General features: G+C 34.7%; 1 protein-coding gene across 6 annotated transcripts in view; it reads left to right on the forward strand.

Moving 5' to 3' along the window:
• The first annotated feature begins 2,633 nt into the window (after positions 1 to 2,633).
• The window catches only part of LOC100263535 (uncharacterized), a 91,647-nt gene continuing 76,901 nt past the window's right edge, over positions 2,634 to 17,379 (forward strand). For 2 of the 6 annotated variants that reach the window (XR_787529.2, XM_010661985.2), the window contains exons 1-4: positions 2,637 to 2,879; positions 3,558 to 3,668; positions 8,513 to 8,703; positions 8,820 to 8,924. Coding sequence is in view for 4 of the 6 variants with exons in the window: in XM_010661985.2 (XP_010660287.1) it covers positions 2,765 to 2,879; positions 3,558 to 3,668; positions 8,513 to 8,703; positions 8,820 to 8,924 (522 nt within the window). In the remaining 2 variants the exon portion in view is untranslated. Of the gene's footprint in view, positions 2,880 to 3,557; positions 3,669 to 8,512; positions 8,704 to 8,819; positions 8,925 to 17,379 lie in introns of all 6 variants that reach the window. The other 4 variants (XR_002031799.2, XM_010661989.3, XM_010661987.2 and 1 more) reach the window with 4 other exon arrangements.

Genomic DNA, 17,379 nt, shown 5'->3' on the forward strand with positions numbered 1-17,379 from the left:
TTATCATAGAGAAAGAGTTAAAATCAATGGAAAAATATTAGTCATCGATGATAACTTAACTTAATAAGTTGTGTAAAAGCAATGAGAGCATATATAACACAATAAAACAAATATGAAAAGATAATTTAAAATTATATATTTCTTAAAAATCTCACACATTTGATTTTATAAGTGTGGAGCAATTTATACATGAAATAACTAAGTATTTCAATAATCAAACTAATTGTAGTGATAGATCAATAATTTTATTCAAAATATTATTATGATCTAAATCAATGTGCAAAAATTAATTCATAAATCAAAATTTCAAGAGAACATATCATGATTTAAAGCATCTTATTGTCTACTAATGACAATATAACTTCTAATAGTAGAAATTTATAAAAACTATCAAACACTTACCTATTTGTATAATTTGATATACAAAAATATTAATCTTTTGATAATATGTAAATATTATCTATATGCTTGTTATCATAGTTTCAGGCTATAATATATTTTATTATAACTTTTGGTTATATAAATTTCATAAAGTTGTACAAAATTGTTAGTTAACAATTTTGTTCTCTATAGCTTCTAGCTATAAAAAAGTACATATTAACAACCTTGGGATAACCTTTGATTAACACAAAAAATATTAATTTTCTTATTTTCATAACTTCGGGTTATGAATAATAATATTTATATAACTTCTGGTTATATAACAAAATTTAAAAAAAAAATGTATCTTCTAGGTACATAGTTGTTCATTTAAACTTCCTTTTCTTTTATTGATGTTTGGTAAAGGTCAACCAAATGTTTGGGCGTACGACAGGTATGCGACCAATGCCCCTTCATACCACATCTATAACATTTATTCTCATGGTTCTTAGGAGGTCTGTCTTGTAAACACTTCCCATTTTCTTGTTTTACCTCAATATTATTCCACTTCTGGTGGTGCAATAAGGCTTTCATTTTCTGAGAATTTGGTAAATTATTTATATAAGAACCATGGTATTGGGGATTTCTTCCACGACTACGACCACGACCATGTCCTCGTCATCGTCCATGAGTTTGGGACAATATTGCATTCACTTCAAGGAATGATTCAGATATAGTTGGACGAGACTGGTGATTTCTCATCAAAAACTCATTTTTTGTTAAACCTTCATGGAGATGATAACGAAGGAAAATCAGTGTTTTTGTGTGATTCTATAGGGATGCTTGATTTCCTTCTTTGATCATAGCTCCAAGATTCATTGACAATTTTGTCTTGAATAACTTCTAGTTATACAAGAGAATTATAAATTGTATGCATAGCTTCTAGTTATGAAATTATTGTTAATAAAAATTGTTTTCCATAATTTCTGTTGTGAAAAATGAGTACAAAATAAAAATTAAAAGTCAATATTTTTTGTAACTTTGAATTATGATTATTTTTTCAAAACAAGAAAATATTCAAATTTGTATATAGCTTCATGCTATGAACTATTTATGTATAAGTTCTAGTTACACAATATAATTAAAATAAATTAAAGAAATTAAAAGTTAATATCTTTCATAGCTTCAGGCCATGATTATTTTGTCAGAACAAAAAAATATTTAAATTTGTACATAACTTCAGGCTATGAACTGTTTTTTATATAAATTTGTATATAGCTTCAGGCTATGAACTATTCATTGGGTAGATTTGTGCATAGCTTCGGGCTATGAATTTTCATTATGTAGATTTGTACATAACTTTAGGCTATTAACATTTATTTATTTATTTATTTTATAGCTTTTGACTATAATATTGTTTGGTATAACTTCTAGTTACCGTATAATTAAAAATAAATAATTAAGGATCATATACATAACTTCTGGTCATGTATTTGTAATTTTATAATTTTCCATATAACTTTTGGTTATAAGGATTGCCCATATTTTTCATAAATTCTGGTTATGAATTTACCCTATAATTTATAATTTATGATTATAGGGATTGTATATATTTTTCATAACTTCTGGTTATAAATTTACCCTATTATTTATAATTTATGATTATATGGATTGTACATATTTTTCATAACTTCTAGTTATGAATTTACCCTATAATTTATACGTTATGATTATAGGGATTGTACATATTTTTCATAATTTCTGGTTATGAATGTACCCTATAATTTATAATTTAACTCATAACTTTTGGTTATAGGGATTATACATATTTATGTATTCAAATAAAATATATGAAAATAAAGATCAAAAGGTAATAAAATAGAAAATCATGATATAAGTTTATCGCATACCTTTTTGTGAGAAAGAAAAGAGAAAGTCTTTCTATTTATCTGAAGGGAAAAATATCTTTCTATTTCTCTGAAGAGAAGAACATCTTTCTTATTTCTTTTGTAAAATTATAAAGTGAAAGGAGAAGAAAACAAGAAATATAAATTAGAATGTAGGAAGAGAATAAAATGAACGGGAAAAACTCTATTAAATTTCATCAGGGGTCTCTCCCTTTTATAGGGAGTTACAAAAGATATTTATGGATGATCACAAGTTACCATAATGGTAAAAAATATCATATTTTATAACACTAATGACTTTTATCATTCCAAATATTTATATATAGATTTTAAAATAATGAGTTCCGGGATAAATTTTTAAAATTAGGTTTTGGTTGAGCCTTTTAAACCAAGAACCTTCAAAGTTTTGTCATCTCAACTCAGGCTTTGAAGTTTACATCTTCTTCCTACTTCTAATATTCCTCTTAGGTCCTTAACACTATCTGGCTGCTGAGAAAATGTTTCTGAGACGAGCTGCGGCTGCTTTGCACAGGAGAATCCCTTTTACTTCCCAAACTGTCGCTGCTTCTCGCTATGCAAAAATCGCCAATGCGTCCTCCGCTTCGCTCTCAAGTACTTTAATTCTCACTCTCTCTCTCGTTTAATTCTCTCTTTGGTTCTTGTAAATCTATCTCCCTGATGCATATTCCTCATGTCCTTTCCAATTATCAAAGCTACTAGATTTTATGACAGAAAGGCTTGTTAAATGGAATTGTAGGACTATACTCCACCCCTAATTTAATCATGGTGGTCGCGCCTTTTCTCCGTTCACGTGGCAAGGAATACTAAATTTTTACTCTTGATCTGTATAGCCAGTTTCTTATGTTGCTATTCACTCTTGAATTATTAATCTGAATGATATTCATTTTGCTGTCTGGGCTTTCATGTTTTTCTCTGTTACCAGACATAATCTATAGTAGGACTTAGCTTATTACCCACTATTGTTGTTCCATTGTTCTTATTAAGTGCTGATATCACCTTTATTAACTTTCTTACTCAATTGATCCAGTTAGAAATTACTCTGAAATTTGGAACCCAATTTAATTTCTTAATTTATATCAACAATGTATTTGTAACATACATGGTCTTGGCTCCCTGTCATTACATGTTTGTTAACCTTATGTACGTATCATTTACTAGAGATATGGCTTTTTAATTGGCCAGGTTTTCTTATCATTCTCTTCATTTGTTTACTTTATTGCCTTTTTTCTTTAATTGAAAAAAAACCCACTTTTCCCATCCGCAAATCAGTGTTGCTTTCAGGTAAAATGGAACACTTGAATCAATATGGTTCTGAAGGTTATACTTGGAGGGGACATCACAAGGATATTTGGCTATGGATTTTTATCTCTGGACATGCTGGTATACCCTGTTCTTCTATATTTTTCCTACTCTGAATTCGTAGTGACTCCACTTTAGTGGTTCATATATGGTGTTAAATTCTGAATTGATAACAATTGTTGGAACATTTCACTTCTGTACCTAGTGATCTTAGAGTTGTTTTTATTTGCTTGCAAACCTAGAAATATTGGGCTTGCTGTAACAACTAAGGGTTTTAGTTCCATCTGGGTCCAAGTGGGGTCTACAACTAATTTGTGCAAACCCTATTATTTTGGGCTAAGTTTTAGAAGAGGTCCTTATCCCAGAGAAACATACAATATGGCCTATTATACAAGCCAATTGGACTATTGGAAATGCCCCCTTTTTATATCAATTATTGAGTGTATCGATTTATCGCATTTAAGGATCAAAGCATTAATATGGATGAAAAGATCAACCTTTTGGATATACAAAAAGACCAACAACCTCAATATTGAGAAAGTTTCCAAAAAGAAAATTATGAAAGAAATGATTTGTAGGTGATTTTTCTTTCTTTTTTTTTTTTTTTTGAATAGAAACAAGAGTGAATAAAGAGTCCATGAGAAGGTTGAGGAATTCTCCCTAGAAACACAAAAAACTGATCAACACATAGTGAACTCCTCTATGCAAGGACGTTTGGGAAAAATGGGATAGGCCACAAAAGTATGTACAAAGTTATCATCTACTCAAACTTAGGCTAGGCTCCTCTCATTGTTGATTTGCCTTTTGGTCTACACATCGAGTGCTAATTGAGCTGAATGATGTTGAGAGGCATGTCTTTAAAATTGTTGATAAAAGAGGCCTTAAAAGAGGAGGAATAAAAGTAAAGTAGATCCCACAACATCTCTAATGTCCTCCATTTATCTTTAAAGATCCTGCCATTTCTCTCTTGCCACACAATCCAAAGTAAAGTGAGACAAGCAATCCTCCAAAGGGTCTTGCATCTAATAGAGCTCCCTAAACCCATATATGAAACGATTATCATGTCACTTAAATTCCTAGGTTGAACTCAATCCATCTTGACCTATCTGAATAAGCTTGTACCATAGCCCCAAAGTTATTGGACAATGTAGAAAGACATAATTATCGTCTCTCTACTCTCTATGCATAAGATGCACTAATTAAGACTAAGTGGATCAGGTGGTGTATCTCAACCGTGAGCTTTTCGGTCCTTATTAATGGGTCTCATTTACATTTCTTTTGTAGTTCACGGGGTTTGAGACAAGGGGACCCTCTCTCGCTCTACTTATTTGTGATTGTCATGGTGGCTCTCAATTGTCTGCTCAAGAAGGCTAAGAGTGGTGGTTTTTTGTTGGGTTGGCGGGTAAGTGGTAGAGGTGGAGAGGGGGTGAAGGTCTTGCATCTGTTGTTTGCTAATGACACCTTAGTTTTCTGTGAGCCTTCTCATGATCAGTTGACCTACTTGTGTTGGTTGCTTATGTGTTTTGAGGCCATTTATGGGCTAAAGGTTAACTTGAAAAAGAGTGACCTAATTCTAGTGGGGAGTGTGGAGAATGTTGATGAGTTGGCTCAAGAGTTTGAGTGTAAGGTTGGTGCCATTCCCTTTACTTATTTGGGTCTCTTGTTACCTTTTGAGTTTGTTGTAGTTTAGGATGGTGTGGAGGAGAGGTTGCGTAGAAGATTGGCTTTGTAGAAGAGGCGATACTTGTCCAAGGGCAGGAGACTCACTTTAATTCATAGCACCCTCTCCAGCATGCCTATTTATTTTATGTTCCTTTTTTGTATCCCGATGATAGTCAAGTTGAGGTTAGAGCAAATCTAAAAGGACTTTCTTTGGGAAGGAGGGGCATTGGAGTGGAAACCCTATTTGGTTTGGTGGACTATTATTTGCTCAGGTAAAAGCAAGGGAGGGCTAGGGGTGAGGCACTTGGCGTCCCTTAATAGAGCGTTGTTGTGTAAGTGGAGTTGGTGTTTTGTGGTGGATAGGGGAGCTTTCTGACAAAAAGTCGTCAACGAAAAATACGGGGAAGAGGAGGGCAGGTGGAGGTACTACGAAGTGAGAAATGGGTATGAGGTTGGTCTCTGGAAAGCCATAAGGAAGGATTGGGACCTTGTGGGAAGCAAGGTGGCTTTTTCTATGGATAATGTGAGGAAGGTGGAGATGAACCGCTAAGATCTTCTTTCCCTTCTCTTTTTGCTTTAGCCATTTTCAAGGAGGCTTGGGTGGTGAATGTTTGGAGCCCTTCTTCTAATGGGGGTTGTTGGGCTTCCTGATTGGGAGGTGGATTTGGTTGAAAGTTTTTTCTTGAGATTGCAAAGGTGGAGGGTGAGCAACGATGAGGAGGATAGATTGGTGTGGCTAGTGGAGAAGAGTGGAAAATTTTCTATTAAAGCTCTATACAAGGTTTTGGAGCCGGGGAGTCCTTCTAATTTCCCAATTATGGTTATTTGGAATTTATGGTGTAGCCTAAAGTGAGTTTCTTTGCTTAGGAGGTTGTTTGGGGTAAAGTTTTAACATCGGATCTTCTAAAGAGGAGAGGGTGGTTAGTGACAAACAAATGTTTTCCTTGTCATGAAGAGGAAAAATCGGTTGATCACATTCTCATCCACTGTGACAAGATTTATGTTGTTTGGAACCTACTGTTTTTTTTGTTCGGTGTGTCTTGGGTGTTGCCTTTTTCAGTGAGGGAGTTACTCAGAAGTTGACATGGGTCTTTTGTGGGTAGGAAAAAGAAAAGGCTTGGTGGGCTGCTCCTTTGTGTCTTTTCTAGACGGTTTGGAAAGAAAGGAATGATAGGGTGTTTGATAATAAAGAGCTTTCTAATAAGGGAATTAAGCTTGCTTTTCTTTGTAATTTGTGGGCTTGGTCCAAATTGTTTATAGTTCCGGCTCTTCCTCTGTTGTAAATTTTTTTGGATTGGATAAGGGCTCGTTGAGGGGTGTCATTTTTTGTTAGGCCCTCTTTCTTTTTGATGGCGTTGTTGGCACTCTTATTATACTCACTGTGTATTTTTTTTCCCTTCTAATATACATCTTTTTTACCTATCAAAAAAGAAAAAAATAAAAATAAATTAGGAGTGAGTGCTTTGAAAGGTCTTCTCAACTGTACCATGTCATTGGTATTTATCTTTTTATGTGCCACTAACCAAGCAAATGCTTTGAACATAGATGAGACTTTCGATTTCTATAAAAATTTGGGTGGTTGAAAAGGAATTGGATTTGATGTATTGAATGAAGCGAAGAAGAAAGATTTTATCGAGAATAAGTTTGAAGAGGATAGTGCCCAAGCTCTTGTATTTGAGACGGATGGAGATAATTGTGTGTGAGAAAGAGAGGACATGAGTCTTTCAAGGTCCTTAATCTCCAAATCAGTGGAGTTGCAACAAAAATTTAAGTTCCAAGAAATAAATGAGGTGTTGCCATGGCAAGGTTCAAAGTATCGACCGAGTTTGATACAACTTGACTAAGTCGTATCCGCTTCGGACCTTTCCGAGTAGAGTCGGATATTTGATACGATCTTAAACACAAACTTGACCAAGAATTAGTTAAACTCAATTGACTCAGTTGAAATTCTGAGTTGACTTGGTTGAATTGTTTGAGTTATTGAATTCTTCTCTAGTTAAACCAAAACTCTTTCTTTCCCCTTTCAAATCACCATAGTGAAATGCCCTCAACCTCCTTTTCTTATACACCTCCAAGACTTGGTCAAGGGATGGATTGATGCCTACTTTCTTCTTTTTCTTCATGGGTAGAGTCACAATTGTTGAAAAACTTTTCCTTTTGAAGAGAATCTTTGATTTTTCAAAAATTTCTTAGTTTTGGTTGTTGTTTGTTTTTTTTTGTTGTGATTTGGAAGGAAAAAAAAATGATTGCTAGGTTTAACTCAGGAATATTATGGTAACTTTGATGATTCAATCGAGTCAACTGGGATGATTCAACCATGTCAACTCAGATGATTCAACCGTGCCAACTCAGATGATTCAACCGTGCCAATTCAGAATCTCGACTGAGTCAAACAAGTTTATCTGATTGCTGACCAAGTCTATGTTTAAGATGGTATTGGGTATCTAACTTAGCGCAGAGAGGGCCGAGGCGGAATTGGATACGACTTGGCTGAGTTGTACCGGACTTGATTGATATTTTGAATTTTGCTTTCACAGTCCAATCACCATGGTGAGAGATGGAGAAGAAGAGACAAATCATGTTGGGGCTGTGCTGACCTTTGATGAAGGCGAGTTGAACTTGAGGCCTCATTGCAATCATCATCTGAGTAACCAGGATCTTGTTTCTGGCATCAAGCCACACTTTGGGATGCATGGCAGGAGTAAGGAGAGTCTTAAAGATAACTTATTCCACTTCTGGATATTTCACAATTGAAAAATGGGCCAAATCCTTGCTGAAGCTCTTCAGTTGTGGCAAGCTGGCCCTTAATATAAGTTCATTTTAGGATTGTTTAGAGGAAGTTATTGTTGGAGGAAACTGTTCAATTTGCCTTTTCGAGTATGGAGGGACCTAAATCTTAAATAATCATATTTCCTGGATTTTATTATGGTTCAATTGTACATATATCCTTAACAGTGATGCTTACTCAGGAATTCCCATACAACTTGAAGGAGATGACAGATATAAGTTCAGTTTGTGTTTCTAATTTCAAATAGTTGAGATTTAAGACTTTTTGGAGTTGATTTGTGAAGAGGTTTCCATGTGGGGCATGTGCATATGCCTTACCACTAGTGTTAAAAAGAGCACATTCTAGTTAATTGTTTTCTGTATATTAGTAATGAGCAAGGGATCTGCATACCTTCCTGCATTACTGTAGAATAATAATGATGCTTGTGTCAAGAACTTTAAATTGCTAATATTTTATTTATCCTGTCTGGTTGCAGCATTAGTTCTTGGGCTAAATGGCCAACCTGTGTTAGCAGAAGATGTTTCAATTGAATTGAGTTCTGAAAATGACATTGGAGGGGCTAACGCAACTGGCTTACGCAGAATTGAGGATGGGTCTGTGATATCAAATATGCATACATCTAAGTGGAGAATTTTTACAGATCAAGGAAGGGAGTTATTCCTGCAGGCATGATTTTTTTTTTTTTTTTTTTTTTACCTCATATTACTATTTTTATTTCCTCCTGTTTTCTTTATGTAGATTTCTTTCCACTTGCAGCTTTATTTCTGATCCTTTCTCTGCAGGGGAAACTAGAGGAAGCTGAAAACTTCTTCCTCTCTGCTTTACAAGAAGCTAAAGAAGGTTTTGGGGCGAAGGATCCACATGTTGCATCTTCATGCAATAATCTGGTGGGTATTAGAAGCTTTCAATAATACAGTGCTGGTTGTTAACATTGGTTATCTTGTTCCTGATTCCCAATCCAACAGATTTGCACTGGACTTTTATCCTGCACCTTGAGATATAAGCTTCTTAGTGGGCATATAATAATATTATACTTTGCAATTCATTTGGCACGTGTGAAGTTAAAATACACACTGTTGAGACCTGATGCATAAAATTTTAGCTTATGTACTGTAAAAAATTATAGAAGCATAGTTATATCTGTCATTTTTTGAGTAGTAGTAGTTTCTTTCCCTTGCTTTTGTTTTTTGTTTATTTATTTATTTTTTTAATTTTTATTTATTTATTTATTTTTTTTTGGGGCATGAAAGCTTATGAGCATGTTAGCATGAGAGGAAAAAAATGAGTTTCTTTGGGATTAGTGTTATCAAAGGCGATCATCGCCTAGGTCGCCTAGGCCACTAGGCCAAGTAGGGCAGTTAAAAGTTCTCTCTTAAAGACTCAAGCAAGGAGGCTTAAAAGAGGCAAAGCCTAGGCTGTTGCCTTGGGACAAGGTGCAAGGCATAGAGACCGCCTTTGACCATGGGTTAAAATTAAACATACTTAGATTGTAATTTAATTCAATCTAACATTGGATTAAACAAAGTATACGATGAAATATTATATTATCAATCATAGTGATAATGAGAGAGAGGGCTATCAATCTAGCCTCAATGGAAGTTATGATAATTTTAATTTCAATGATGATTATGCCCAAAACTTCTTTTGGATGTTCATTCTCTTATTTTGTTTTTTATTTCAATTTTTAGATGTTTGGAAAATTAGAATATGCATTTGGACTAGATTAGATGAATTTCTTTAAACAATATGATGTTTCTTATGATGACAGTATGTTATTTAACACGTTGAATAATTATTATTATTTTGTTAATTTTATAAGACACCATGAGGAATGAAAAATTAATAGTGTTGATTGTTGAAGATGATGCTTATATTGGTTAAATATCGAGTAGTTAAATATATTATCACCTTACTATAGTCAGAATATCGCCTTGTTTTTCGCCTTTCACCTTAGGTTAAAAGGAGTCTTATCGCCTTTTACTTTGACATCATTGTTTGAGATATCTTTAAGTAGGAATGGGGTTTACTTAATTTACTTAGTATTCGATTGGATAGGCAATATTGAAAATTTTTAGTAATATCAATGTAGCAGCACATTAATGTTCAGATTTCTATACCATGATACGGTTTATGCAACTGTAGCAGTAAATTAATAAAGGTTTTTCTGATTCTTTTTTGATTAAGTTTAGTTCATGTTTAGAAATAGTTTAGTTTTATGGGCTAAAATTAATTGTTACATGGATCTTTAGTCTACAAAACAGGTTGTAACCACCTCTACTAATTAGTGAATGACTAATCAAGAATTGCAGCTTTAAGTGATGTCTTAAAATAATGATTGCCTTCATTTCTCTCTCTCAAGGTTTTTTTATTTTTTTATTTTTTATTATTTTTATTCTCTTTTGGTTAGGTTTAGTTGATGTTTAGAAATAGTTTTAGTTTATAGACTAAAATTAATTGTGTTGACTTTGGGATTTTTGAGAATTTCTCTCTTGTATTATTTCAATAGAATTACACCAAATATATACAAATTGTAAGAGGTCAAAATGAAAAAAAGGAAGGAGCTTATTTCTAGCCTAGGATATCTCTATTTGCAAAAAAGAATTGGTCAACTAAATTAATAAGGAAAAACTAAATTCAAAAATATTTCCTAACTAGAAAGTCTTCATATAGGTTGTCTATATTTTCCATTACTCCCCCACAAGCTGGTGAATAAATGTTCTTCATCCCTAGCTTGCTTGTGATGTTACAGAATAAATGTTTTGTAAGTCCCTTAGTCAATATATCATCTAATTGGTCTTTTTTGTGGAAATATAAGGGATGCAAACTAGCTTACTATCCAATTTTTCTTTGATGAAATGTCGATCCACCTCTATGTGTTTAGTACGGTCATGCTGAACTGGATTGTGAACTATGCTAATGGCTGACTTGTTATCACACTAAAGTCTCATTGACCCCTCCCACCTAAGTCGGTAAGTATGATTTTTATCCAAAGAAGTTCACATATTCCATGTGCCATGGATTGAAATTCTACTTCTGCACTTGATCTTGCTACCACTGATTGCTTCTTACTCCTTAAAGTTACCAATTTACCTCTTAAGAAAGTGTAATAACTAGAGGTTAATCTTCGATCTGTAACTGATCTAGCCTAATTGGCATTTGTATGTGCTTCAAGTTTGATTCCTTCTACCTTTCAAAATTGAATGCCTTTGCCTGGTGTTGATTTTAAATAATGAAGAATTTTGAATACTGCTTCTATATGTATCTCCTTGAGATTATGCATGAATTTACTCACTACAGTCACCGCATAAGCTATGTCTAGTCTAGTATGCAATGAGTAGATCAATTTCCCCACTAATCATTGATATTTCTCTCGATCTATTGACACATATTCTTTATCTTCATCAAGTTTGTGATTTGGCTAAATCGGGTGTCTGTTGGTCTTCATCCCAACATTCCTATTTCTTTGAGAAGGTCAAGTGTATACTTCTGTTGTGAAATAACTATTCCTTCCTTTGAATGTGCAACCTCGATTCCTAGGAAATATTTTAACCTTCCAAGATCCTTAATTTCAAATGCATTTGCAAGTTTCTTCTTTAGTTTCTCCATTTCCTCCAAATCATCTCTTGTTACTGCGATGTCATAAACATATACCATGAGAGTTGTTATCCTTCCCTTCTTTGAATGTCTAATGAAGAGAGTGTGATCCCTTGGCTTTGACTATAACCCATATTTTTCATTGCTTTAGCAAATCTCCCAAACCAAGCTCTAAGTGATTGTTTGAGACCGTAAAGAGCTTTGTTTAGTCTACAAACTTTCTTTCTCATAGAGTCTTTTATAAATCCTGGTGGTAGTTCCATATAGAGCTCTTCCCCCAAATCTCCATGCAAGAAAGCATTCTTTACATCGAATTGCTGCAAAGGCCAATCAAAATTAGTAGCTAGAGATAACAAAATACGAACAATATTCATCTTTGCCACTAGAGCAAAAGTTTCCTGGTAATCTATCTCATGAGTCTGTGTATAACCCTTAGCCACCAATCTCACCTTATATCTTTCTAATGTCCCATTTGCTCTATGCTTGGTAGTGAACACCCATTTACACCCCACCTTTGTCTTGCCCTTGGGAAGATTAACAAGTTCCCAAGTATTATTTTTCTTCAATGCTCTCATTTCTTCCAATATAGCTTTCTTCCAATTCTCATTCCTAAGTGCCTTTCGAACAGGTTTAGGTATTTTTATAGAGCTAAGTTTGGAAACAAATGCTTGATATGAGGATGACTAGTTGTCAAAAGAAACAAAGTTGCTTAGTGGATATTGGGTGCATTGTCTTTTTTCTTTTCTAAGGGCAATAGGCAAATCAAAGTCACTAATGTCATTAGAGGTAGAGGTAGTTTGATTTTCAGTATCTTTATCAGGGTGAATGGTTGGAGCATGTAGAGATCTTAGAGCTGGCTGTATCCTCCTTGAATAGACTTTGAGTGGCATTGAATGATTCTCCCCCTCTTTCCTTTAAATGATAGACTCAAGCTTTTCTATGGATTCAAGAGGAACAGATTCTAGAGTATCGTGAGGTAAAGATTCAAGTGAAGAATTGGTTTTAGAATGTGGAAGGGTTAGATCAGGAAAAAATTCCTGATCTTCTACAAAGGGCCCCCTTGAAGATAAGATTGGGAGAAGAAAGGTAGTTGTTCATTAAAGGTGATATCCATAGTTACAAAAAACCTTTGGTAATTAGGATGATAACACTTATATCCCCTTTTTGTTGGAGAATAACCAATGAATATACATTTAAGAGCTTGGGGATCCAATTTAGTTCTATGATGTGTCTGAATGTGAACAAACACCACCACACCTGAATATTTTTAGGGCTATTCTACTAAAACCATCAAAGTGTGAGTAGAATTGAGTGAGAAGATTTACAGTTTCTTTAAAATCAAACACCTTGGAAGGCAATCTATTGATAAGATGAGTAGTAGTTAAAAAGTCCTCCCCTCAATATGCCTTGGGAACATGTAGGACATTTTTCAAGGTTAAGGATGGTGAAATGGAAATATTTCCTTGACCAACTATACTGACTAAAGTTCCATCAACAATCTTTATTTTTTGGTTTCTAGGACATGGACAATAAGTGGAGAAGGACTTGGAGAAACTGGTCATATGGTTTGAAGCCCTTGAATTTATGATACAAGTGCTTGTATACTGATTTCTAGAGGCACTTAGGGCTTGGGAATACTTACCTGTTTGGCAAAATGACTAGAACCCTCTGATTTTTCAAGCTGTGAAATAGACTGCTTCAGCTTATTGATCTCCTCTTTGTTGAAAATTTCTTTAGTAGCAGTATTTTCCAGTTGTTTTGCTTCTACATCAGCAACATAACTTTGGGGCTTGTAACCTGAATTTCCTCCCCTGCTGCCATTATTTTTTCCAAAGAAATTTGAAGGCTTGCCATGTAACTTCTAGCAGTTTTCCCTGGTGTGATGATTCTTGCGGTAGTAGCTACACCAAAGTGAGTCCTTTTCACTTGGTTTTCCTCCCTCCATCTTTCCTGAATTTGCAGCATTGGTAGCAACAATAGTGGTAGTCATGACTCTGTCATTAACACTTGACTTAAAGGTAGACAATGCAGAACCATCCACAGAATCAAAAAGTTTTCAGCATTACATTTCTTTGTCCCTCTTCTCCTCTTACAATAGCAAATGCTTCATTCAATGAAGGCAATGGATCTCTCCCAAGAATCTGGACCCTAACTTGATCAAATTCACCATTCAAACCAGCCAAAAAATCAAAGAGTCTCTTTCTCAAGAAACTCTTGGTATATTGTTGCATCTTTACTGCATTCCATCTTAAAACTTTGATAATGATACAACTCAAGGCATAATCCCTTTATAACACTGTAATACTCAGTTATAGATAGGGTACCTTGTTTGGCATCATGGATTTTTGTATTGAGTTCATAAATCTGAGCAGCATCCCACACCTTGGAGTAGGTTTGATGAATTGCATCCCAAATTTCCTTCGCCATGGAGAGAAACATGCAAGTATGACTTATTTTTACCTGCATGGAGTTCCATAACCAAGACATAATTTGAGAATCTTCTTCATCCCAAGAGACAAAATTTGGATCATCCTTGTTTATTGTAGGACCAAGAAGATGACTTAGCTTCCCCTTTCCTTTAGTATACGTTTTCACCAATTGAGACTAGTGCAAATAATTTCCACCATTAAGTTTGAAGGAAGTAGAGACATTCTGATAGTCATTGGGAGTTGTGCTCTGGGTTGTGAATTGGCTGGTTATATTAGTACTAATTTCAGAAATGTGGAGAAGAAAAACAGTTTGTTTGGAAGCATATTAGTATGAAAGAAAGTTGAGTTACCAACAATTAAGGCTGGTTTGGAGAAACAACAAATAATAGTAAAAAAAGGCTGGTTTGGAATTAAATGGGTTTCTGCTTAATAATGAAGACTGAGCAGGCTTATGGTTGAGCAATGAGGGCCCGATGTTGGGAAGATGTATCTTGGCAGAGAGAGTTTTCCTGCTTTGATACTATGTTGACTTTGGGATTTTTGAGAATTTCTCTCTTGTACTATTTCAATAGAATTACACCTAATATATACAAATTGTAAGAGGTCAAAAAATGAAAAAAAAAGGAGCTTATTTCTAGCCTAGGATATCGCTATTTACAAAAAAGAATTAGTCAATTAAACTAATAAGGAAAAACTAAATTCAAAAATATTTCCTAGGTGGAAAGTCTTCGTATAGGTTGCCCATATTTTTCCACAAATTGTTATTCAGATCTGTAGGCTACAAAATCAGTTGTAACAATCTCTTCTAAATAGTAAATGACTAATCAAATTGCAACTTTAGGCATTACCCACCTCTCCCCCCCCTTCCCTCTCTCTCTCTCTCTTTCTCTTTTGCTTGCTCACTTTCTAGCTCTCGCCCCCCTTCTGCCCATCCCTACCTCTCCCCTAACTCCCCATCCCTCTCTCCCTCTCCTTGACTTTCTCTCTCTCTCTCTCTCTCTCTCTCCATCTGTCCATCCCTCTCTTTCTTCTGACTGTCAATTTTGTTTCAAACAAATCTATCATAAGAAGATGGCCATATAATCATGATATTCTACTCCCAAGTACTCTCTTATTAGTTTCTAATTGACCCTAAACCAAGCTACAATGCCTAGGGCTAATGCACTCTTCTTCTCTAGTTCTTTTCTTGTAATTGCTTTGTTATTATACACTATTTTTCTGTTTTAAGACAAATAGGTTATTTAATTATTGAAACAACCAAAACCCCTAATTTTACTTCTAAATCCTCATCCACTAATTCTTTTGGTTGGCAAAATATATAGGAGTCTAGAAAAAATTGAATGCAACCCAACTATGCAAGATGTTTGGAAAAACTGCCAAAGGTCAAATACACAACAAAGGTAAATAAAAAGGCATTTTATCACCTTAACCGCCAACAAATCTATTAATGAAGTCTAAAAGAGAACCAATATCTCTAATAAAAAAAAAAAAAAAAGAGAACCAATATCACTTCTTGAAGAATCATGAGACTAGGTAAACAAAGATTTGACGAAAATATTTTTCTTTAGCACCTCCAAACTTTCCAAATCCATAGAATTTTTGATTCTGCAATGCACCAAATCAGGTAGAGATAGGCTAGCTTCCAGATTTTCTTATGATTCCTTCCTACTAACCCCCATACCAACCTGACTATTTATCCATTCCAAAACGAGGAAACACCCAAAAAACCATAAATAAGGTATAATGAAATGATATGTTTATTGATATGTTTTGTGGCTATGAAGGTTTCCTAGGGAGAGTTTTGCTCTGTGGCATTAGGTCATTCTAAGCATACATGAGACACATACTAATGGATGAGATGCCAACACTATAGTCAAGTGGTCACATCATTGCCCTTGGAAGGCTATTGCACAGGTTTTTCAAGACTTTACCAGGTACACTCGATTTGTGGTGGGAGATGAGGAGAGAATTCGTTTATGGGAAGACTTGTGGTGGGAGGACCAACCTTTGGGTTCTCAATTTCTAAGACTATTCAAAATAGTCATAGTTAAAAATCTTCCCATTTCTTTTATTCTTGGGTTTACTTTTCCCTTTTCTTGGAACTTTAATTTCCTCCGTAATCTTTCTGATTTTGAGATAGAAGAACTAGAAAAACCCATGTTCTCTCTTGCTTTAACTCCATCCGTTTCAAATGCAAGAGCATGGTCTTTATCTTCTTTAGGGTTATTTATAGTCAAGTTTTTCTTTTTAGTCTTGTCCCACCTTTCTGATTCAATTCCTTCCTTCTCTACTAATTTTGTTTGGAAGTCTCAAGTCCCTTTTAAGGTCAAGTCCTTTGCTTGGTTAGTGACACACAAGATGGTAAACACTAATCACATTCTATAGTTGAGACCCTACAAAGCCTTTAGTCTTGATATTTGTAAGTTGTGTATGGAGCATGGATAATCAGTAGATCATTTCTTCTTATATTGCCCTTAGACGATGGGGCTGTGGCACAAATTATTTAGAATGACCAAGATGGATTGGGTTCCCTTGAGGAGCATTTGTGACATGATGACTATTACTTATAAGGGATTAGGAAGCCCTAGGAGAGGCCTAGTATTGTGGCAAATTGCTTGCGTTGCTTTAATTTGGGTTGTGTGGTGGGAAAGAAATGCTAGGATTTTCGAGGACAAAGCAAGGACTTTAGAGGTTCTTTGGGATACTATTTACTTCCTTAATTCTTTTTGGGCCTCTTGCACCACATCTTTTAAGGGCATTTCCCTTAATGTTTAGTGGTGTATAGTTCCAAGGGTGGGTTAGTAAGGAGAGGTTGCCTTTTGTAATTACCTTATGGCTTATTGCTTTTTGTATTTCGTATGTTTAGCTTTTGTTTGTGGGAGGATTCTCCATCCTTCTATTGTACTTCTTAATTCCTAATTCAATATTTCTCATTGTTGTTTTAAAAAAAAAGATATGTTTATTGGCTCTTCAATATGTTTCCATACAAAAATCCAACCCCACTTTGTGAACTAATTAGTTCTAAAGGTTTTCTCCAAAGTTCTTTTCAAGGAAAGAAACTGATGTTAAATAGAGTTTTTGTACGCCAAGCCTCCTTATTAGGAAATGAGTAGGACATCCTTGGGTTCAAGGAATTCCAGAATGATTTAATATAGAACCAGCCTTTTTTTTTTTTCTAACCCCCACGCCTGGTTGTCAGGACAATTGATTGTGCACAACAAAGGAATTATTGCACCATCATAGCTCCTTTTCATGGAATCTTCTTCGAAAAACTGAGTTTGAACGACCCTAATCACTGACCCTTGCTTATAGGTAAGCC

This window comes from Vitis vinifera, chromosome 14 (genome assembly GCF_030704535.1).
Source record: "Vitis vinifera cultivar Pinot Noir 40024 chromosome 14, ASM3070453v1".
Lineage (NCBI taxonomy): Eukaryota > Viridiplantae > Streptophyta > Magnoliopsida > Vitales > Vitaceae > Vitis > Vitis vinifera.